This window comes from Amia ocellicauda, chromosome 1, assembly GCF_036373705.1.
Source record: "Amia ocellicauda isolate fAmiCal2 chromosome 1, fAmiCal2.hap1, whole genome shotgun sequence".
NCBI classification, from domain to species: domain Eukaryota; kingdom Metazoa; phylum Chordata; class Actinopteri; order Amiiformes; family Amiidae; genus Amia; species Amia ocellicauda.
In genome coordinates this window covers 46,597,909-46,623,800 of record NC_089850.1, presented here as the reverse complement: position 1 = coordinate 46,623,800, position 25,892 = coordinate 46,597,909, and the positions used below count along the sequence as shown (strand labels likewise).

General features: G+C 38.4%; 1 protein-coding gene across 2 annotated transcripts in view; it reads left to right on the top strand.

The window, feature by feature from the left end:
• Positions 1-25,892, top strand: part of nkain2 (sodium/potassium transporting ATPase interacting 2) — a 152,789-nt gene that overhangs the window by 59,461 nt on the left and 67,436 nt on the right. For both annotated transcript variants that reach the window (XM_066707317.1, XM_066707324.1), the window contains exons 2-3: positions 5,139-5,276; positions 9,311-9,391. In XM_066707317.1, coding sequence (XP_066563414.1) covers positions 5,139-5,276; positions 9,311-9,391 — 219 coding nt within the window. The remainder of the gene's footprint in view (positions 1-5,138; positions 5,277-9,310; positions 9,392-25,892) is intronic.

Sequence of the window (25,892 nt, the reverse complement as noted above, 5' to 3'; positions counted from 1 at the left end):
GGTTTACACGTCAGTCAACCTCCCCATCCTCACCTATGGTCATGAACATTGGGTAATGACCGAAAGGACGAGATCATGGGTACAAGCGGCGGAAATTAGGTTTCTCCGCAGGGTTGCTGGACTCAGAGCCTCGGAGTAGAGTCGCTACTTCTCCAGATCGAGAGGAACCAGTTGAGGTGGTTCGGGCATCTGGTAAGGATGCCCCCTGGGAGGCAGACCTGGGCACGCTGGAGGGATTATACAGTATCTACCGGCTGGCCTGGGAACGCCTGGGAATCCCCCAGGAGGAGCTGGAATCTATCGCTGGTGAAAAGGGGGTCTGGTCTGCCCTGCTTAGTATGCTGCCACCGCGACCCTCACCAGGATAAGTGGTGTAGAAAATGGATGGATGGATGGATGGAATAAATGAGTGGGTTTTGTTTTGGGGTCGTGAGGGAAGGCTCAGTCGGAGGTATGGTGGGGAAAGTCAGTGGTGTTTGTCTACAGGTGCTGCTATAGTATGTACAATAAGGCAGTAATGGTGACCAAAATATTTGGCAAATCAACTCATAAAACCACTATGACTCACCTAGCATCTTGATGATCTGTAATATTTAATACACTTTCTAGAAGTTCTGGGTTTCTCCAAGAACACTATTGCTGAGAGTGTGAAAATGATTTTGTTTTCATTTGTGGAATGTGGCAAAGCGTTATGCAAATGATTAATCTTAGTACTAACATACGATTTAAACTGGAGTGGTTAATAAAAATAAATAAAAAACATGAAGTCAGTAAGTGTATCTCATTCATGCACTCCTCTATGAAAGAACATTCCATCTTTGTGTTACAGTAAGATGTCTGCTTAATGCATGTATTTGTATGCTGCAGAATATGTGCTTTCTATTGACTGAGGCCTGGCTGATTGATTGCCTTTTGTCTCTTTGATTAAAACCCGTTCAGGACAACAATAGAAAATATTCCAGTTGAAACTGTTCCCCATTGTTGTGCTTCACTGAATTAACCTTGGACTTAATTACAGACATTATAAACTGCTATTTCAATCAGCTTTTAGAACTGGAGCATATAATTCCTCATGCTAATCAGCTAATATTTCATATTTTTGACTTTAATAAGGAGATGCGTCATTCATTTTCATACCGCAGCCTTGGTCTTGAGGTGACTCGTATGCATTCTTATGAAGTATGTTGATAAGAAAGTTTGTTGACTTGTGTGATCTGTGTTAGGGTGTAGGCCAAGGGAAATCTAAAAATACCCACGATTATGTTTCATTGTATTCAGACTCACACTTTTTCGGTAAGTAAATGGATACTCAAAAGGAGGTATATGGAATGGATCTATATTAATGGGCAAAAAGATTGCAAATGAAAGATAACCCTCTGTATATTAACACATTAATGAGGACCCTGAGAATTGTGAAAATTGATATTTGTCACACCCATACATACACAACAGAGGCTGAAGAAATTAAACTGAACAGAAATATCTGGCATATTCTTCTCACATTCCCGATCAGGCAGAAGACCCCCCTACAGCTCTGATATCTGTTAGCACTGACAGACTATTTTTCCATAACACTGTGTAGATTAGAAAGGTTACTGAATGGGAGGTAGACAACATTCATATTTCCATACAATTGTATTGACTTGAATCCACCCAACATTTGTAATTGAGCCTGCTGCAGAAAATTTAGTTATTTCAGGTGGCACCCAACTATGCAGCTATCTGCACAGGAAGATGGATTCTGTTGGTTGAAGTGGGCTGTGTTCCTTCAGTGTGAAGGTTAAAGTCTGTCCCCTTGACACTACAGAATTGTACTTTTGTTGTTGTTGATTGTTGTTCATTAAGTTGGTTTATTTGTATACTTGCACTTGCTCTGATGTAAAGTGCAGCTTGACATCTCTGTATATCTGTGCTGATGAAAGAGGCCCAGGGGCCACGTGATTAGCTCAGGAAACCCTGCCGACCCTATTAATGGCAACAGGTCTCCACCAATAGCACACGGACCCTGCAGACCTTGACAATAACACTCAGGATCTTTCAATACAAAGGAAAAGAACTCAAGGTTTTGGCCCCTGGGGATTTTGGCCAATAAAAAGGGAGCCAAAGGAAAGCAAGTGATAATTTAGATTTAACTACTTGCTATCTCATTGCCATGAACTGCTTTCCAAATAAAAAAATGGTCAGCATTTCGTTATGCTGTGTTTGGTCAAAGTGCAGTAAACTATTGAACATTAACGACGGGTTACGTTCTCATGAGTTGCACATAAAGGATGAACATGTTTTTGCCAGAAAAATAAAAAACAATACTGCTTTGACGTTAAGTAACCCAGGTGTGTGTGAGAATGTGGAAGAGGATCCTGAAATGTGTAGAAATATATCTTTTGTCTTAATCCACCGGGGCTATGTAGCTATCTTTAATTGCTTGAAATATTTTGTTTGCTTTGCTTTCCTTAATCCAGAAGCTACGCCGTTGGTTCGTGCTGCCATATGGCCCCCTTTAGGAATTTGTTTAGTTCTTTATTAACAAATATCGGAGCAAAAACATGTTTAACAGAGGTCACAATGAAGCATGCAGAAAATCCTGAGCTTTGCAAATTGCATACAGTTTATTTCTTTTTTATCTTTCTGAAACACAGAAACAAAAATATTAAGGATACCTTTGAGACACAGTGATTTTTGTCACAGTATCCAGGAAATCCTTATCACAATAAACCCTTGGCACATTTACAGTATGTGGTGTTTATATTGATAACTGACTCCCACTTTCCTGCATGTTCACTGTTTCTTTGTAATGGAAAGATTCTATTAAGGAAACAGATGGTAAAACATCAGTTATCTTTTACACCTTCTGTTACTTGTAAAGACCATAAAAACATGGGACGTATCCAAAATAAATTCGAGGGAGCAGAATTACTCAGGTGTGTCAAGAGAAATCAGATTTGCTTGGAAAGATTTGCAATTACTCTCGTAAACATGTGAGTTGGCTTCCTTTTTATAGACATTTGCAGTGTATTCAACAAATATCAAGTCTGGATGGCCAACCATGTAGTACTAAATTACACAATACACACATTTATAGACCTTTTCCAGTGTACGTTACTGTAAACACATTGACGAAACAAGCATGTTTTGTGTCTTTCTTCTTGAACCAACATGAGAGAACATGTGTAGTAATTGTTCTCTTAATAAAATTAGTTTTCTGTTAATATAGTTAATATAATATCAGTTAATATATCAAACACATAGCTGCCACCGTAAGGAGTGAGATGGTGTGACGACATCTCAAGAAAAACTAAAAACTGCTTCAACAACCTATTGCTGAAAGATGTTTATTTTTATGCCAGATGTTCAGTTTAATACCAGAAAATCAGTGATGTCATCACAGCAGTGCATAGTCATAGTCAATAGGGGAAACTCTTATCTATTAACCTAAAGATTTTTAAAGATGCAACAAGGTGCAGATAACTTAATACTTTTTTCTGAAAAAAATTGTATGGGGTTATTGAAGCAGAAACAGGGAGCAGGATAACCAGTATTGCTTACATATTTTATGGGGTATCCTGTATGATTGGTTTCCCAGTATTTGTAACTGATATGAATCACATTTTTCCCCCCCTTCCGTTTTATGAGCAAAACTATGTCATAGTCTCCCAATTATTGTTTCTTAGTCCGCTGTCAGCCTGGATTTGTCAGTCTTGGGGCAAAGGCTCAGAGATCTTTCCCTTGCTAAGCCTGGAATAAATTGTCAGAGGTAGCAGGAGGCAGATTCAATCAGATTCTCAGCTCAAGTGATGTCTAAAGTCAGTCCACTCTCCAAAGAGACATTCTTAAATGTGTCTGCTGCTGGTGTTCGTCCATTGTTTATTTGTCAAGGGAAAGAAAGAGTGGGATTTACAGGGAATTTTTTTTTTTTTTTTTTTACAAAATAAGATAGGCTAACAACAAGTAGGACAAAGAAAGGAGCACCACAATGATGTTCAGTATGGTGCGAGTGATGGTACTAATTTAAATACAGATGTTGACAGAATTAACCATTTGCTTTCATAGCAGCACTTGATGTAAGAAAAACAAAACAATGTATTTTCCATCTTTGTGTTAACTGCTTCTGACAAAACAGAATTGAATGTTATATCTATTACATATTAGGGCTGCTGGAGTACAGTGGCCTATAGGCAGCTATGCTAGACAACGTCCGTTCACAGATTCCATGGTAATAACATAGGCCCCTCCACCTTTGGGTATTATCCTCGACACTACTCGACCCTAGATAAATAAGGGTTTCAGCAGTTTCTATTACAAATAGTAGCCTCCACATGCGTCTGCCCCTGGATGGAGTGTAGCTCAATGCTAATTTTTCAAGAAAGTTTAGGTTTCTTCCCCTTGTGTCTACTGTAATGAATTATGTGCATCACTTTTGTAAGAACAATACTGTGATTATACAAAGCAGTCACAAATGGTAGGAAGATGATACATTTGTTTTTGTACAGGTCATGCTTTGGTTTGAAAACAAAATCTTTATTTTGTCGTACAGTATTCCTAATTATGTGATACTGTTGTTGTGACGTAAACAGAGTGATTGCCTCTAAGTCGCTAGAGGACAGTTACAGATATTGTCATTACATATCATTCTAGATGTACAGATTTTTGAAGTAGAGAACTGAGGGGAAAAGGCCTAAAATCAGAATCCTTTCTCATACTTGACACAATACAGCTTTAAATCAGATTTATGCTTTTAGTCTTAATGACTCATTCAGCCATAGACAGTAATTTACTTTATGATGCAGGTGGGATAGTGGGAACCGTGATATTAGCTCAATGAAGCAGTGTCAATGGGGGCGGGGGGAGGGATCTCAGGGGTAATGACAGTGTCCTCTTCCTTTTCTGGCTGCCTATTAAACTGCTACCTGACACAAGACGGTGGGACTTGCTATTTTTGTTTTTGTTTTGCATCGTTCTGGAAATCCCCTTGATTGGTTCCCTGGGATCACTAAGTGGCAGCTGCCAGCACTATGGACTCAATAGCCATTTCATCAGCTGTTTTTTGTTTTTGACCCTCTGTACAAGTCAGAAACTTTTGTCTGTCACCAATTACATTTTTGAGATTTTAATATCTGATTTTTCTTTTCTTTTTCTTTCAGATCTGCATATTGCAACGGCAAATATTTGACTTCCTTGGTTACCAGTGGGCTCCAATCCTTACCAACTTTGTACATATAATTACAGTGATTCTTGGCCTCTTTGGAACAGTTCAGTTCAGACCAAGATATGTAACAGGGGTAAGTGAAGAACAACATACTGACGCATGTTTTTTCCCCAGTGATGTGGTTGAAGCTGACAAATTGTGAACATTAAAAAATAGACTGGATAGGATCCTTGGATCACTTAGTTATTAATGGACACCAAACGAGCACGATGGGTCGAATGGCCTCCTCTCGTTTGTAAACTTTCTTATGTACTTTTAGTAAAGGAGCACAAAATATGATTTGTGCAACTAGAGTAATCTTCAGCTAAAATAGTACAAACTCAAAAGCCATACATTTCCCTTTGAAACATATTCCAAGAGAAACAGTCTTGGTAATTTATGGTTGGGCTGTTAGACATTTATACTCCAATATGTTCCTTAATTTGCCTCTCAGGAGTCTATGAAGTGTTCTATAATAAAAGGCACCAATTCTGACATGAATTGATGTATGAATACCACAGGAACAACACATGAATACCCACACACTTCATCTGAGTTCTGCTGTTAAGTACATGTATATCAAGGTGGGGGTCAAGGTTGGGGAGAGGGTGACAGGCATGTTTGGGGCCAGGGCTTACACAAGTGATCAACAGCAGAACTCAGTGGAAGTGCAGGAGGCATTCATATGTTATTCCTGTGGGATTCAGACATGCATTAATTAAGAATCGGTGCCCATTATTGTAAAGTGTGACCCTATGAAGAAATGTGGAATTGTTGCAATAACAAGCACTGAGAGTATACCTGTGGGATTGCTGCTGTTAAAGTTTACAGTGACTTATTATACAGCACTCACCTCATACAACCTCATTGAGTTCTCAATCTTAATTTTCTTCCGTTCATAAAAATCTGATTTTGCAGCTGCATTAGAGACACATCGTGAGTGAGTGTCCTTGTTTATGCACTCATTATGTTAGTGCTGTCTGGGCTCTATCCCGGCCATGAGTTTATGAAGAGTGTCTCTTTTGTATTCAACCTTTTCAGAGTCAAACACATGTAAATAGCATGAGGCTTAATACTTTCTATACTTTCACAGGACTTTTGAAATATGTTCCTCTTCTAGAAATTAGGATGGATATATTCTTAGTAAAAGGAGCAAATGACTCTGTGTATCTTTTTTTTTTCGAAACATTATCAGACACATAACCTCCAGCTTCTCATGTCCTCCAGTAGAAAGTGTATTACTCTGCATTAACAAGTGCCTTTCAGTGTACGGGTTTGTCAAAATAAAGACCATGTATTGTGAAACATCAAGGGGTGGGGGATCTGTCTCCACAGTTTTTCCATAGTTTCTACATCATGTTTCTAATGCTTTTGAGTTGTAATTATTGTGTTGCTGAATTTCTCACTCTCATATCCGTACCCCAGAGGAAAAATGCAAAAAGGTGATTGCTTTATTGATGCCTTGCAGTTTATCAATATGTAGTTATACTAACATCCCTCTCTGGAGCGAGCGTGAGTCTGCCTCACAGGCCGACAAATGCATACATCCAGGACCAAAAGACAATGTAATGCCTTAGGAATATATTAATTGAGTCAATACACAAACATACACATATATGTACACATACACACATATGCAAATCTCAAAAACTTGAAATAGTATATTTCTCACTATGTGCTCAGTTGCGTGGCATTGGCCACCGTGTGTGCTGAATACATCAGGGCTGAAGATATCTTACTGAACTTCAGTCCTTATCTGATGACTGTAAATAAAAGTCCAGGTTGTGGAACTCTGAGGTTGGTTTGCAGAATCAACAACAGCCTGACAGAGTTTCCTCTGACTGTCAAAGTTTATCTGTATACAGACAGAATCAGTTAGCTTACATAGGCAGTATCTTTCATGAACAAAATTCAGATACATTCCTTATATGGTGAGCATATAGAAGTTTCCTTAAAGCAACAGCAAAGCAACAATAGTAGAAGTACATAAAGGTCAAAGATTTGGCAAATTTGGCAGTTACTAAAATAGTTCAACTGTCTCACCCATTTCCAAATAACCCCTACACCCGTCCACACGCACACAGAGTGCACCAACAAGGTCATAACATCAGACATGCCCCCAAAGTGGACCTGAACCTAGCATTTGAATCACTAGCACTCAAATTCTATATTCTCATCATACATTTGTTGTTCATACTTTTTCTCTGTTCTTGTTGTTGTTGTTGTTGTTCTTCTTCTTCTTCTTCTTCTTCTTCTTCTTCTTATAATAACACATCACAAAGCAATATATTTAGAGATGTTAATAAATAATCTTCAGATATGTGTTGCTATGATAGCTCTATCCTGTCTTTACACTCAACAGCAGCCGCATACTAGATATAGCATTAATAAGGGAGAGATTCCTTATAATAAAAATAAAAAATAAATAGAAATTGCCTATATACTTTTTATGTAAATGTTAGTATGTGTAAGCAGTGGTGACTAATTTGACTTAATTGAAAGGACACAGTCTGGATTTAAGACTCAGGATCTTAAATAAATCTAAGAAATTTAACAACCCGCCCTGTCAATAGCCCATTTTATTAGGGCTATTGAAACCGTTTTACCTGTGTGGCTTGGTAGTAAAGGTACTGGTCATATGATTGACTTAATCAGGATTTCGGAAGCCTCTTGTCATTCCAGACAGCTAGAATGTATCTGTCTTTACATGTCTTACTGAGTGCCTGTATTGTGGGTTTGCACAGACATGCAAAAAGAGAAAAACCTTCCAAAAAAGATAAATGGGTTTCTGTCTAACATTACTCTTGCTTATATCACTTTTAGAGATGCTGTCAGTGCAGATGAATTTTTATTCTAATTTAATGTGGCACTCTCTGGTAGCTGGAGAAGAGCCAAATGAGGTTCCGCTACATGCTCCCGTCTTCTGTATCTAATGCCCTGACAAGATGTCAAATTTGGTGACAGTAAAAACCCCTCTGTTCCCTGCCCTTTCTGAATGGGCGGTTGAATTCAATGGACCACTTTAAAGAAGGAAAAAAAAGGATATGAATTGAGACATAAAAGGGAATTCATATCCATAGAATAACTTAGTAAAAATATTTTAGACAGACATATATATGTTTATGTATATGCAAAGTGAGTGCCACAGACTATTGCTCTTTGCTCCATGGGGTGTTAGGTAAGTCCTATATTACCTCAGCACAATTGCAGTGGAGAAAAAACAAATCATGAAAGACTGACACTAACCTCCCACTCTATGGCTGCCATGGATCAACACAATTACATCCACTACATTTGCTGGGGAAAAAAAATACTTTGAACATATGTGCGAAAAAGAAAGAAGGATTTCAATCCCCTGTGGCAGCTTTGGATGCTGGTCCTGAACAGCAGTCGTCTCTAAAGAACTGCAGCCAGCCAAGACGCCACGGAGACCACCCAGAACGCAGAGCTGAAGTCTCTGTCGCTGTTTTCTGCTGTGTTCATCGCCGTTAACTGATAGAATCTCAAGAAAAAAAAAAGATGGACAGGACATACGTAACACAAGATCAGATCTGCCTGTTTGATTTCTTTTTTCCTCCCCTCCCCTCCACCCCACCCCTCTCCACTAATTCAGCTCCATCTCTTCAAATGATGAATTCTGTCATTCACATTTCAGGATTACATGCTTATTAACATGTTAACATCTCTTGCCCAATGGGAACGTGTCATTCTCTGTGCAGGGGGAACACACGTTAGGCAACTCTATTCTCAGTTCCAGGACACTCCCTGGTTTCTATGTGAACTAAGCAATAGTAAAAGAAAAGTGACTCTTTCTTTGCAGGTTTTCCATACCTATGCAAGTGCAGTATGAGTGTTGGTGCATTTTTTCCCTCTGTAGACTGATAATCCTTTTCTCTTTTCCAAACAAGATTTTTTATTTTCATCTAAAGTTGACATTTTATTGAATATATTTAGTCTCAACTGACTCCCCAAAAAAATAAAAAGGAAAACAATCAGTTGAAGGCCTTATATTAGTTTTCGCAAATCCTGCAATGAATAGTGCCCCCTCTGACACAGTCAAGTTTAATCCATTTAAGATTTGTTTTTATTTTCCATAAACTTTCTGCCTTGTGCTTTCTGCCCCCACAGTATGCAGTCTGGCTGGTCCTCTGGCTCGCATGGAATGTGTTTGTAATCTGCTTCTACTTGGAGGTTGGGGACCTTTCTAAGGTAATTTGCTCTCTAACGCTTCAAAGCTGTTAACTCACTTTAATAAGGATGTTTTTTTGTTTTTTTCGTTCTCCTCGTTTTATTTTAATTTTTTTTAAGAATTCACTCCCTTGATATTTACACTGTTGCTTGTATCCTTTAATATCAGGGCAGCATCCTCACAAAAGTGAGCATGCATTTCATCTCGGCAAATACTCACTGACAGGGAACGCCAAGACAAAAGTTAAAGAGTTCATAGTGTTGTTGGAAATATGCATAAAATATGCATAAATCTTGCTTTAAATGTTATTTTACAACAGGTCTATTGTCCAACTAAAATGTATTTTTTAATCATATTTTCCTTCACCTTCCTAAATTCCTTCTTGATTTTCTGCTGAAACTGTTAGAATGGTCTCATAATAAGGTGGCAGTTACTTTTTCCTTCATGAGCTGAACCATTTCTTAAGGTGTCTGTCACACAAAGTGCTGTGAAGGCAGCCATTGGTGCTCTTGCAGATTCAATAACGGAGGTCTCTGCATCTGTGGAATGTGGGTTTAGGAGTCTTCCTTGATTTCGCTGAACTTGAAGACACATACATTGATACACATACTGATATATAGATAGATATACATACATAAATATTTATAAAATGTTGTACAGTGCGTTTCCTGTAATAGTACTTTATGTGTGATTATCATCATTACATAAATGAATATATAAATAAATAAATATACATTTAGCTGTAGCTTGCCATATCATGTGATTGATGCATTAATGAACAGACAACATATGGGCTCTTGTCATCTGCTGACATGCATACCTGACAAACAAGTGGAAATGTGGATGTGTATGTCTAACAAAAGCATGAGCTGGTTTGACAGTTATCAGTAAAGAGAATCACTCAGATGCTGGAGGTATATTCATTGTAAACAGTTGTTTGAGATGCTAGTAATTCACATTAGAAATGTGCCTTAAAATCTCTGTCTAAATAACAAGGTATTATGGTGTCTGACATGTGCCCAGAGTAATAATAGTCTGTCTCACTGTCTACTGTTGGAGGGGGGTTTATCCAGGTTAAAATGGATGATAATACAGAAAATAGTAGATTGTGAAGTACATGTTTAGTGGGCGACTTGTTAAAGAAGAATCACCCTATAAGGAGAATTCTTTATAAAAGATAAATAAATTACTCAATTTATTTCTAGTCACTATCCTCCCCCTGGCTGATATGACTCGAGCTGAGGACTCGAGTTGGCGTTATTGCACCGCTGCCTGCTCAACATATTTAAAAGTACAATTGGGAAGCTGGCATATGCTGGCGGGGGCTGCAGTCTGCCCTCATCATTTCACAGCAGTCTTGGGTTGCTTGTTTTGTATAGCTCGTGGAAGTCACAAATGATGACCCTCATTGAGAAAAATGGAAATCGGCAGCTCATTAATTTAAATCATGAAATGTTTCCTTTTAATTTGTTTAAAACAAAAAAATACAATTTGGAAAATTGTGTTTTGAATTACATGGTTATTTGTTTTTTCTTTAATGTTTTGATAAATAACTAACTAACTGAGGAGAAAAAACTCCAGAGCACAGTGCCCTGCAGATTAACTACAGGTATGAAAGTTAGTTAATATATGCATTATTTTATTTTATTTGGCTTGACTCTGTTTGTACCCAAGGAGCAGGAAGTACAGTAGGTAGGTGACTTGAGTTGTCATCTCTCCTGAGCTTTAGTTTCTAAACTCCATGTAAAGAAACTTGACTACATTGTGAGATTTGGTGCGTCTAATACATTTTCTTTGCAGTTCTTCACTGACTCTCTTGTGGTGATGGGTGCAAGATCAAATCACTGTGCCAAACCAAATGGTCCTCCACAATTTACATAGCTTTAAGTTATTTTGTTTTGTTTTAGTTTTTTCTGGTGGACAATAGCGCACACGAAAGCAAATTAATTCAGTAAGTTACAATGTTTCAGACATTTATGTGTGTGTCTGTGTGCATGTTTTCGAGAATTTAAATGTTTGTCTTTTTTAGTTAAGCCCTGGTCTTTAGAACACATAATGACCAACAGTCATTTTATAAATGGCTAGGAGATGATTCCTTTACTGCCAAATTCTTCGTTAAATCAGTTTTTCTGGAGTGGCTCAACTCATATTGCAAGGGTCTGAAATTAATTGCAGGTTTGGCAGGTCATTCTAATTCACCTGTGATTTTTGCTGGGCATCATGAGCAGATGGCACCAAAGAATAATCATTTGGGAAACTGTTTTGACAAAAATAGCATTACAGTTGGTTTATTGTTTTAATGAAATGCTTAATAACATATAATGGAAATTGTCATTGAAACTGTACAAACACCTGGCGCATTTTAAAATAATTAAGCCTTCGGATATTAGATGTCAGGAAAGGAACATGCTAATCCCGCTCCATGGGATAGTTTCTCTGTGATGTTGAATCAAATGTGCAGCACCACAAGAAGCGCTGTACCCTCTGTCCACTCTCCTTCCTCCAGAGCTGTGCTTCGTCCCTGTGGAACAACCTGCCCCCCAAGGTCAGGACCGCCCAGTCCCTGACCACCTTCCAGCATCTGCCCAACACACACCTGTTCACACCGCCCTGTGAAACCTCTATAGCACTATTTCTTCAATGCACTTCTGCTTTGCATGAGTATGCGTCCCTCTATCACTCTCTGTTATTATTTAAGTGTTTATTCCTCCAGTTTCATCTCGTTACTATAACTACTGCTCTAATACCAGTCACTGTGCACAGTATTGATACAACTTTTATATTGTATTTTGTACTGATTATGGATCACTGGCGCTGTATATAATTGCACTGTAATATGTCACGTTCTGGTGATTCTGTTTGTGACTTCTGTAAGTCAGGGCAATGGCATCTAAGAAAGAAAGAAAAATAATATTACTAGCTATCTATATAATATTATCATGCACATATATATATATATATATATATATATATATATATATATATATATATATACACTCACCTAAAGGATTATTAGGAACACCATACTAATACTGTGTTTGACCCCCTTTCGCCTTCAGAACTGCCTTAATTCTACGTGGCATTGATTCAACAAGGTGCTGAAAGCATTCTTAAAAAATGTTGGCGCATATTGATAGGATAGCATCTTGCAGTTGATGGAGATTTGTGGGATGCTCATCCAGGGCACGAAGCTCCCGTTCCACCACATCCCAAAGATGCTCTATTGGGTTGAGATCTGGTGACTGTGGGGGCCAGTTTAGTACAGTGAACTCATTGTCATGTTCAAGAAACCAATTTGAAATGATTCGACCTTCGTGACATGGTGCATTATCCTGCTGGAAGTAGCCATCAGAGGATGGGTACATGGTGGTCATAAAGGGATGGACATGGTCAGAAACAATGCTCAGGTAGGCCGTGGCATTTAAACGATGCCCAATTGGCACTAAGGGGCCTAAAGTGTGCCAAGAAAACATCCCCCACACCATTACACCACCACCACCAGCCTGCACAGTGGTAACAAGGCATGATGGATCCATGTTCTCATTCTGTTTACGCCAAATTCTGACTCTACCATCTGAATGTCTCAACAGAAATCGAGACTCATCAGACCAGGCAACATTTTTCCAGTCTTCAACTGTCCAATTTTGGTGAGCTTGTGCAAATTGTAGCCTCTTTTTCCTATTTGTAGTGGAGATGAGTGGTACCCGGTGGGGTCTTCTGCTGTTGTAGCCCATCCGCCTCAAGGTTGTACGTGTTGTGGCTTCACAAATGCTTTGCTGCATACCTCGGTTGTAACGAGTGGTTATTTCAGTCAAAGTTGCTCTTCTATCAGCTTGAATCAGTCGGCCCATTCTCCTCTGACCTCTAGCATCAACAAGGCATTTTCGCCCACAGGACTGCCGCATACTGGATGTTTTTCCCTTTTCACACCATTCTTTGTAAACCCTAGAAATGGTTGTGCGTGAAAATCCCAGTAACTGAGCAGATTGTGAAATACTCAGACCGGCCCGTCTGGCACCAACAACCATGCCACGCTCAAAATTGCTTAAATCACCTTTCTTTCCCATTCAGACATTCAGTTTGGAGTTCAGGAGATTGTCTTGACCAGGAACACACCCCTAAATGCATTGAAGCAACTGCCATGTGATTGGTTTGTTAGATAATTGCATTAATGAGAAATTGAACAGGTGTTCCTAATAATCCTTTAGGTGAGTGTATATATATATATGTGCAACATGCTCCAATTACTTAATACTACTGACAGTTCTAAATTGTACATTCATAAAATGAAATGCAGACAGGAGTTTAGGAGTTTAAACCAATCAATGAAGGGACAATATCTGGTAAAGAAAAGTACATTTATGCTAATATTTATTCACTAAACCATAGTCTGTTTAGTTTCCATCATCTTAGTGTTGTGTTTTAAATGTAGGAACCTGTTTTATTGTGCTAGAAAAAGTATAGTATGCTAAAGAATACAATTATATTTATATTCCTTCAAAAGCATACACAAGTATCCAGCTTACTGGTTGAGCTGGTCTTAAAACATGTATGCAAAAAAATAAGTATTATTTAACTCAAAATTAATAATATCAATAATTCTCATTAATGCTAGTCACAGACATTATGCTGGGCAGCAGCACCAGCCTATGGTAACAGCTTTTCCTAATGTTTGTTTTTTTAGCTCTCCAAGAACCTTCACTAAAGTAATGTAACCTCTTTCAATAAATTGCCTTGTACATGACTTTGACTGAAGGACATTGCACTAAAATAGACATTAAATAAATCAATCTGTTTTTAAGCAACCTTGTGTCATCAAACAGGAAATTATACTCACAGGGCTCATTGTCCTGTGTCACGAGGAACTGCATAGAATGTAAGTCATTATTATAATTATCTAAAGCCACTCGTTTTGCAACTGATGTCCATTTTGTACGCTTCCACAGGCAGCACAAGCAGTTTTTTGGGAAAGGCTTGTAACCTTACACATGCTCAAAATATTAAATGGAAGTATGATAGATGATAGAAAGCTATACAGATGGGTGGATTTAGCTTTCAACTGACCTATGACCTTTCACCAATTTGGCCCACTGTCTTGAGACCACCAGCACCAACCAAGACGTCTGTTGAAACTGTTCGCTTGATCAGCCAAGTGATATGAACTCCTTCACCGCAATACGTGGAATCGAAAACAAAACAACTGCACCCTTGATCAACTTTCTAACAGTGTGTAGGAGAAACATTTAAATCAAAGATGACAAAAACATTGCACACTGTGCTTTGCAGACCTCAAAAAGGAAGAAAGTATATCCTGAGCTCGCCAGAAGGGTCTTCAGCATGCAGTTCAAGTTTATTTGATGATGTAAAAAGGCTTGTAGTACAAATTTGAACAAATAAGGGAGGCATTTTCACAGTTTCTACCAGTAAACTACATGAAGACATTGTTTGTGCTAAAAATATAGCAAATAAACCATTCTCACTGCCGGTGTTGCACTGTCATGCAGTTCTGAACAATATTCTATAAATGAATGGGCTAGATATTAGCTACATTTTTTTTTACATTATAAATATGTTAACATTAATGTGATCTGAGTAATTTAAATTTGACTGAGAATAAATTAGTATCTCTTCAATTTTCTTCTTCTGGTAAATCAGTCCTTTTTCCAGTAAATATTCTCAATGCTTATTACATGCCGACAGCAAATCATCCACATATCAGCTGAAAACTAGCACATTTTTCTTCAGACCTCTTCACGTTGGCGATTTTAAATGCTGTTATCAATTTATTTTGAATTACTCTATAAATCAGCATGTAAATGTTTAACTGGGTTTAAAATGGATGTAGTACAGTGCGCCCTTCTTCATTATTTCTAATTGAGAAGATTCGGTAGTTGTTGAGACTGACGTGCTTTAATAAATGCCACAGAGCTGCAGCTATCCCTCTACACAATATACCTATCTGTGTTTTTGGTATATCTCAAGACTTTTTTAAATTAATATTTTTATCAGGGGGCATTCAATGAAGAAAAAACTAAATGAATATGAATGTTACTAATACAGATATTTCATATGAAAGTATTATTAATATGGAAGGCCAAATAAAATTAACAGTGATCAAAGAAGTGCTAGAGATTTGTGGTCACGATGTTCACTTTTTGATTATCAATATCGCCACACTACACTGTACATGATCTCATGTGTGCAACAATTGAAAACCTAATCACTTTTTCTACAAATATCTGCAGAATGGATGTGTGAATAAGGCACCTGGGATTTTATTATTCAGTGTTTAGCTGCAGGAACATTCTCCAGATAGGCTTGTCAATTTTTAAAGAGTTTTTGTTTTGTCTTTCTCTTATTATATAATCTTATCAGGATGTGCTGATAACAGATGCTTCCTTCAGTCTGTATATCGCAGTGCTTTTGATTATACAATAATCTGCCAGCCCAGCCAGCTGGCAGAGTACCTGGGGAGGATGGGTATTACTTTCTATGAGAGACCTGAACACCAAGGAAAGTCTGCAGAAACCTGACTTTCATGATAGTATGGAGGTCTGTTGTCCAACAGTTTTAATCATGTGCTGCTTCTTCTCCTCCTCTTCCTCCTTTTCCTCCATAGTAAATGCTCCAGATACTATATGTTTGAGCAGTACCCCCCTCCTTCAATGTGGACAATTGGATGAGTAGTTTTTCTCTTAGATTTAAAGTAACACACAAACCCCTACCAAGGTCCTAGTCTCCAAAATGAATGTAAATCTTTTTTTTTTTCTACAGCGATATTATTCTGCTTCTGTGTTGCTACACAAGAGTAACAACGGAGAGAAAGTGGGTCACTGCCGCCCTTTCACCTGTTCACTTTGATGAGTACCAATTAAATGACTTGCTGTCAACATTTGCTCAGTTAGGCTTTGTAAAATCTGTTGGCTTGTTCTGAAGACTTGACAGAGTTTATTCATATGTATTAGGGGGAATTAGCTTTGTAACTGTATTCTTTGTCTCCAGGCTCCAGGTTATGATTGACACAGCGAATTGGTGTGATTCAGTGCGGGTACATTTGAAGCCAGGCAGACACTTGAGACGCACAGCCTATCATTACTGCAGCACTATCAGAGTTAAACCACACTAAATGAGATTCAACAGTACTTTTCCAGCAGGACTGTTTTAAGCTTTATTTTTAGGCTACAATCTATAGGCAGTTTGCGACTGGATTAAAAAAAAAAAAAAAATCTGCTTTGATGTGTTCTTTCCTATTCTTCTTCTCCACCCCCCAGAAATTAAATGTTATTAGTAGTTTTACATTGTTTAACTTGAATATTTATGCACAGATGTATTGTTTTATTGTTTATTGATTTACAGATTTACGTAGAATTAATTGAGGTCAAGCACGACAGCAGGGTAAACGCCTGTAAAAGATGGTTAATTTTTTTGCTGTTGCAATATGGAAGTGATTAAATGATGCTTATTTAATAAAAAGGCCTTACTCTGGTTTCTTAGGGTTTTGTGGCCGTTTATTTTGCTTATTGCAAACTCCAAAAGCAAAAACATCCTGGAATCCCTTGCCACTTTCACTTTCCATTCTTAATGTATATCTTTATCCAGCTAAAAGCAGATTATATTTTTCTTGGGATTGTTGTTGTTCTGAGATTAGTTTTCTGCTCCACTGTGTCTGTTGAGACCAGCACATATAGAGGAAAAAATATTTGGAGGGTCAAGAGAGGCCCCAACATATGTGACAGCTGTTTCTGGCATGAGGACTTAGGGCTGCTTTGTGTGTCCCTCTGCGACCCAGATGCTGTAAGCTGCGTCGTTTCTTAAGAGTTTATTTTATGTCTGAAATACAAGACTGCTCAAGGTCAGATAGTGGTGGAAGATTTCAACCATTCGTGGCATGGTCACCTGCCAATGAGATGTGACTGAGCCAATCTTATAGGTGTCTGTGTCTGACATACAGTGACTGTCTGCAAGAGGAGTATGAATCGTCCACAGGCCTTCATCCCAATCTGTGTGGGGCAATAATCATCATCATCATTATAATCATAATTTCCAATTTCCAAAATAACCAAATCATTAGCAAATTAAGATGGATAATCACACAGTTAATATGTTTGTGTTGTTTCAGTTAGGATGAGGGTTCATCGGTTTTTAATCATACTGTGTTGAGTCCATATCATTAGTAAAATTATCTCTCAGAGGCACAGCAATAGTAATATATAAAAAGACAGCATCAATTAGAGCTTTTCCACACAAAAGAGCAAATTCAGTTGAATCATCAGTTTACATGTCAAATGGCTAGCAATACAGACAGCATTATACTAGGCCAAGACAGAGGTATGTTGGGTTATGAAGAATTATTGCGTTGTGCTTCATTGTAACTAATGCCAACATCCCTTCCTTGCCTGTAGACACTGCATGTATAATAGCCAATATCAACAAGCACCTGATTTGTCTTGCAAGTACCTATGCAGATGCTAAATAAAAACAATGAACCGTATGACCTTCGTTGTACAGATACCATCTGTCTTTTTTCGTTGTTCAGTGCTGTTCTGTGAAAAAGCTCTCTAAGAAAGAAAGGTCAGGGTCTTGATGGCATATTCTTGCATGCACACTATCATTTCAGCCATTCAAACATCAGCTTCATATATGTGTTGTTTTTTCTTCAAGTATATTGTGACATACACCGATCAGCCATAACATTATGACCACTGACAGGTGAAGTGAATAACACTGATAATCTCGTTATCATGGCACCTGTCAGTGGGTGGGATATATTAGGCAGCAAGTGAACATTTTGTCCTCAAAGTTGATGTGTTAGAAGCAGGAAAAATGGGCAAGCGTAAGGATCTGAGTGACTTTGACAAGGGCCAAATTGTGATGGCTAGACAACTGGGTCAGAGCATCTCCAAAACTGCAACTCTTGTGGGGTGTTCCCGGTCTGCAGTGGTCAGTACCTATCAAAAGTGGTCCAAGGAAGGAAAAGCGGTGAACTGGTGACAAGGTCATGGGCGGTCAAGGCTCACTGATGCACATGGGGAGCGAAGGCTGGCCCGTGTGGTCCGATCCAACAGATGAGCTACTGTAGCTCAAATTGCTGAAAAAGTGAATGCTGGTTCTGATAGAAAGGTGTCAGAACACACAGTGCATCGCAGTTTGTTGCGTATGGGGCTGCGTAGCCACAGACCAGTCAGGGTGCCCATGCTGACCCCTGTCCACTGCCGAAAGCACCTACAATGGGCACGTGAGCATCAGAACTGGACCACGGAGCAATGGAGGAAGGCGGCCTGGTCTGATGAATCATGAGTTCAAGGTGTTGACTTGGCCTCCAAATTCCCCAGATCTCAATCCAATCGAGCATCTGTGGGATGTCCTGGACAAACAAGTTTGATCCATGGAGGCCCCACCTCGCAACTTACAGGACTTAGAGGATCTGCTGCTAACGTCTTGGTGCCAGATACCACAGCACACCTTCAGAGGTCTAGTGGAGTCCATGCCTCGACGGGTCAGGGCTGTTTTGGGACCTACACAATATTAGGCAGGTGGTCATAATGTTATGGCTGATTGGTGTATGTCATATTATCTCTTAGTACATACAACAATATATATACTTTAAAAAATCTCATATAATGAAATTTAGAGGCTTCAGGTAGCTAACATACTAGTTCAGACCAGGTTTAAAATATATAATTTACCAAAATGTTTTCTGTTTGCAGGTTTGCAGATTCTGTTTCAGCAGCAGTGTTTTTCACTGTTTTTTGCATACTGCTCTGTTTCTATGGGCAGGAATCACGGGTGATTTTAATAGGAAGTATCACCTGCGTGTCCATGAATTGTGAAATATTTTATCTTCATTAATTTATATATGTGAAAAATAAAAAAGCTGAACATTGGGCACTGGCAATCTGTGCTTCCAAAGCAATAGACACAGTTAGTGTTGCCATTAGACATTTCTCCTAATGAATAGGTAATTTAATGTGTGAAACAGTTAACAGTTTCCACAAGCATGTTTTTTTCACAGCATGGCCCAAGGTAGCAATCATGCACACAAAGGTCATGCACTTTAACAGTTGCAGATTGAGAAAAGGTTTCAGAGTGGAGGATAAGACCACACCCTCTTCATCCAAAGTTGACCAACCGAAACACGCAAACATATTTGACATCTACACTATTTATCAATCAACTACCGTAATGTATATAATAAGACATAAAATAACTTCTTACGGTTTACCATGAGGATATACAATGATGACATGCCTTCCCCTCCCTGTCTGAAATGGAGCCACAGGCGGCTCGCAGTGGGTATATCTCAGGGCCTCTGTAATTGCCATTGATCTAAATGACAGGTGTTCTAATGTTGGGAAAGGCCAATACGCCAGCTTGCGGAAGGAAAACTGAAGTGGACACAAAATAATACAACACAGGTCTGCAAAAGAAAGCTTTCAATTAAACTGCATTACACCTATTCAAACACATACATTAACACGGCTATTTGCTATTAGTGGCTATTCGCAGTCATTATAAAACACTCCCAAATGATACAAAGCAAGTTACTCAGCAGAAGTGGGATGAGCTTCACTACCTTCACATTATTAATAGATATGGCCATTTGTTTAGTACAATGGGAACAGTCTGTGGGCATGAATAACACAGATTTTTGGATATTTGGAGCTTTTAGTCAACATCTTCGCACAATTACTGAGGGTCAGATCAGTGTGGGTCACATCCCATCTTTCTGATATAGATCTGAACATAGTAGAGCCGAGTCTCACATTTGTATGATGTTACATCTGTCCAATTGTGCCATCACATTGCATGAAAGGGTTTTGTCTGGATAGGTTCATGTTCAAAAGTCAACAAACTAATTGAGCATAGAATGGTTCCTGGAAAGTTGGTGGAGCCTTCTCTGTGATTGATATCCAGCAACTGTGGTCATGGTCACATCTTTAGATACCATTCATAATATTTTCTTTATAAACCTGTTGCGTAACGTGTGGTAGTTATGCCTATTTAAATATACTGTTTTTGTTATTGGTGAGCACAATTATTATTTCAGGTTCTCTGTAAATGGAAAATGTGCCAGGAAAGCCTCTGAATGTTTGTCTTGGCAAGAAATGAAAAGTCACCTGGGGTCAAGACAAAACTGTTAACAGTAATCTACCAAAGTGTGCAAAATGTAACCAAATATAGAGGGGGGGGGGAATAATGTCACCCAGATGAAATTTCAACCTGTATATGCGCTTTAAATACCTGTGATGGTAGCCTATTGGTGCCCTGTGCAGAAACAGGATTAAATAAAGTACTCCTGTTCTGTCACCAGCACCGGAGTCCTCACATAAAATTCCAGAATTCTGATAAACTGTCAGGGATAAAAATGATAAAGTGATTTATAGTCAATTTCACTGGAAGGCAGAAAAAAGTAGGGGCTGTCAGCATTAGGCCTTCAGAACAAATGAGTTACAGTTCATGAGGCAGCCCAATAAGGCTATCATTTCCCATCTACTCCCCTCACTGACAGCTCTGGATTTAGTGCTTTGGAGACAATGAGAAAGAAGTGGGGTGGACTGATTCTAGGTGATTCAGAGTCAAATTTGTGAAGCACCTAGGTGGGTCTCCTCCTCACAGCATGCTCTGTGAAACGTCATTTACTGACTTGTTTCTGGTAATGATCTGTCTTCGCTCTTACTATGTCTGTTTCTACTGTGTATGTCAGGGCTAATACATGACTTAGACTGGTCTAATTCCCCACAGTTGGTAGAAGATTGTCTCCTGAGTGAGACCAGCAGCTTTAATACAAGTCTTTGCTTTTCCATTTTTCAGTTGTTCAACTTAAGATAATTGATGGGGCTTTTGGCAGCCATTTTGTGTGTTTCAATTAGTGTATGTTACATGAACTCTAATAAACATATATAACTGCCCCTTAATCCTATGCCAACTTTGGAAAATCAGGCCCAGTATTAGAGTCCCAGTAATTGAAAATGACACATTATTTTGTGAGGAGATCTCGTGGTCTCATGGAATATGTCTGTTCAGATACCTACAGCATAAAAGCTTATTTGATATATGTTCATGAACTGAAGAATTTCCATACTTTATATGTATCGCCTGTTGAGATAAAAAAAACAAAAGCTATTCCATCTTCGGGGAATCAAAGTACACTAGGTCTGTCATCTCCTGGCATCGCCTCCAGTCACCAAGTCATCCCTGCTCCCCAAAGACACAGACATTAGTTTCTGTTGGGCTTAAGACATGTAAATGTCACGGCGTGAGCCAGGTAGATGTGAGTCTGAGGTTTAAAGTATGGATCGCCTCTGTATTTGTATGTTGCCTCATTTGTATGCTGTATGGTTTGTCGTGCCTCAATCAAACTAACCTTTTCTATGGGACTGAATTAAAACAGATTTAAAAACCTGGTATTATTCTCCTCTTTCATCACAAAAGGTGGGTACATAGAGTAAGAACATAGTAATATTGGCCTGTATTTAAATTTCAAACAACTTCAATACATTTTCAACCAGAAGAAAGCGTTTCATCCATTTAACTCTGCCACTAACTATACTGTCTCAAAGCCTTTTACTATTGGGGAAGCAATAAAAAAGGCAAACAGAATGCTAGGGTATATTGTCAAAAGTGTAGAATTGAGAACAAGGGCAGTAATGTTCAGACTGTACAATGCGCTAGTTAGAGCTCATCTGGATACTGTGGACAGTTCTGGGCTCCACACTTCAAGAAAGACATCACTGCTCTAGAGGCAGTTCAGAGGAGAGCAACCAGACTTATTCCAGGTCTGAAGGGAATGTCCTACTGAGAGACTGAGGAACTGAACCTTTTCACCCTGGAACAGAGGAGACTACATGGGGACTTGATCCAAGTCTTCAAAATCATGAAAGGCATTGACCACATCAAACCAGAGGAGCTTTTCCAGATCTGCAGGGACACACGCACCCGGGGACACAAATGGAAATTGGGCTTCAAGGCATTCAAGACAGAAAACAGGAGACACTTCTTCACACAGAGAGTCGTCACAATCTGGAACAAACTCCCCAGCGATGTGGTTGAAGCTGAAAATTTGGGAACATTTAAAAATAGACTGGATAGGATCCTTGGATCACTTAGTTATTAATGGACACCAAACGAGCACGATGGGTCGAATGGCCTCCTCTCGATTGTAAACTTTCTCATGTTCTTATTTCTCATATGGCATCACCTTGTCCTCACTGTTCAACCCTAAGATTAGTCCTGTGACTCTTCTCTGATCACAGCTGATCCCATTAATTGTGTCGTTCCTGTAGATTGTGTGCGACACCATGCATGTAGATTTGTTGTTATTAGTTGTGGACAGGTTTGCACATCTTTTAGACAAACAATTATGACAATTGCACTATACACCAAAAAAAAAAAGAAAAACCCAATTCTTATTAGACACAAATGTGTGTATCATCATGTCACAATTCCCATGGAAATGAGCAAAGCCCTGTATCAAAAGCTTTCCCTTTTTTCATCATAGTGACAGATGGGAAGTAGGTGTGGAACTGAGCTAAAACTGATATGCAGACTTGGGCCTTTTCATTTTCTGTGCTCACTATCAAATCCACTGACACACAAGCTGAAAAGAAAAACAAAGCTATTTTGGGACAGCATTTTACTATATATTCTTTATTCTTCATCCAAGCAACCGCTCCCAAGAGAGAGACATTTTATTTTTCGTTTTTCACAGTAACCTGAATAAAAATGCAATCTGTAAATGAGATAATTATGTAACGTAGATGACTGATCTTGCACAGTGAAATACAGTTATTCAATCTTCAGGAAAGCCTTTGTCTTTTAGTATGAGCTCTGTTCCTAGCAAACTGCTGGGATTTTCTACTGACTGGCAGTGCTAATCAATATATCTGCCTTTACATTAAAATAGATTTCCCCCTTTGCTTAGTGAGTCAGGGAACCTCACCTGAAGATTCATTCTTGCTGAATTTATTAAGGTCTGACTGCAGTGCTGTTGTCATGGTTACAGATACAGTATACGTTTGTTGTTTGTTTGTTCTTTTTTGCAATGAATGCTCTTTAAAATAAATACAATAGCTAGAGAACCAATCTGCTCTGTCATAGCATTGGAATTATCTGTAGCCAATGAAAGACGTATTGTTTTATTGTAACTGAAAATGGAAAAGTACTTAAATTATTTAATTTAAATTATACATAATGGATTAGACCTTATTTATGTAAGCAGGACAAAAGAGTCAACTTAAATAATAATTACACTTAATGGATCTTTGGATGTTTTTAACTTTATTGGTTCACTTTAAAGAGCAACTACATCACAAATTAATTTTTGCACTTTGAGTTTCCCTGCTGTCGAAAAGGCGGACAGCAGCATCTCAGGTACCTGTGGAGGTCAGGTGGCTTTGCACATTTACCAGGTTCCACAGGAACTGATAAATCACAGATTGGACAGGCATAGTTGTGTTTGTGCCACTTTCTAAAAATAACTAAAACTAGAACAAACTGTCATATAGTGTCCATCACCAGCTATTTGCTTGACACCTACTCATATCACACGCACAGCTTACCAAAGCATCTGGGTCAGCGCTGGTAAACATTACACACAGCTGGAGATGCCATCAGGGATGGGCTGGCCAGTGCCCTTGGAGATGTTCAGTGTTCTGGTCTTTCAATGGCTCACTTGGGAGAGTAACATTATTATTATGTATGAATGTATGTCTTTGGCTGGAGTTTATATCCAGGATATATATATATATATATATATATATATATATATATATATATATATATATATATATATACAGCTCTGGAAAAAATTAAGAGACCACTTAACATTGATTTCTGCACTTTCTGCAGAAATCATATATATATATATATATATATATATATATATATATATATATATATATATATATGCTTTTGTTTGTTACTGCACATTTGTTACGCGTTGCTAACTCACAGCTGCAATCTGCCTGTGCTTTGTATAGATTACAAAAACTGTAGAATGTGTTCTGGATAATACTCTACATTAATTGAAAAGTGTACTCTGCTGAGTATTATATAATGTGACTAAAGAACTTGGATTACTGGCTAAATGTATGATATGTATTGGTATTAGTATAGGCTAGTATATTGCTGCAATATTCCCTCTCTAGACCAGGGCTTGCTAATGTATTTCTGCTCAAGCTTTAATTCTCTTGTCATAAGTAATTGACTCTTTGAAGGCTGCTTGATAAAAATAATCTTATCAGGTACAAAATTGTTGCGTTCCCGTGTTTTAAAATGTGTGTGTGTATGTGTGTGTATGACCTTTTTAAGTTAAAAATTTAAGTTCTTTATGAAGTAGAAGCACCATACAAAGCTTGGTATGTCTCGCACAAAAGCTAGGAATGAGTGATTATCAGAATGGAATAATACTAATAATAATGATAACAATAATCATATTTTTTCTAGTAAAGATCCTGCAGGAGAACAGTACTCTGCAAGTGTCCACCTGCAGACTAACAATTATGTCTATGGTCTTTAATACACAGGACATATTCATTTTTTGTGTCTTTATTTAGACAGATCATAGTAGTCTGTCAGACAGACACGAATGGAGGAATAAATATGCAGAGCAAAATGCTGTGTTGTTTGGTAGGGAAGTCTAATTTGTCCAGAGCTGTTTGATTGGCAGGCCTTGGCCAGAGGGGCAGAAATGTAAAACTTGTCATTCTGACTGCCTCGGCTGTGGCTCCTTTTATGGCAAGAGATTGACATACAGTGAAACAAATACATAACATGAAACTTGGCTCGGTCCCCACTGGAAAGGCAAAGAGCTAGGTAGGCTGTCACTCTGAATTCCGTGCCTGACCTTCGAGGCAGAGAGAGAAATATGTTAAATAGGCGCGCTATTTGATTGCAAGAGGATTGATGTGGTGATGAGAGAACTCTTGTCTGCAGCACAGTACAAGTCTGAATGAAGATCCAAGTAGTGCACAATGAATACTCAAAGCTGTGTTTAGAAAGGTTGAATTCCTCAGTCGTGTAGTAGACGCTATAGAATTTAATGTCAAGCATTTAATGGCATTTGACAATATTTGACACTACACTATATTGGCATACCACTTCCATCAATGTTACAACTTTATTATCCCGAAAATGTTATAAACATCAAAAAGTTTTAAATGTAAATATATTTTGTATTTGATGTAATTTATGCCCCTTATGTTTTATAAAGGGAATACTTACTCAAGTATTGTTAGTATAAAAGGGTCTTCTGACAATTGCAAAAATAAATCTGCTCTGAACCAGACGGACACCTATTGTGTTGTAAGACATAATTCTGCTTTTGTTGGTCTGCTGATATGGGAATGTGAATATTAAATGAACTGATAAAATCATTTAAATCCATTATTTTTCAATGGCTACTTTTAGGTTGTGAACACTTTATTCCTGGACTTCAATCAACAAATTATGCTTGGCCGACCTATCTACTAAGTTATATATACACACACACACACTTAAATTCTGTTCATACTAGGGCAATGT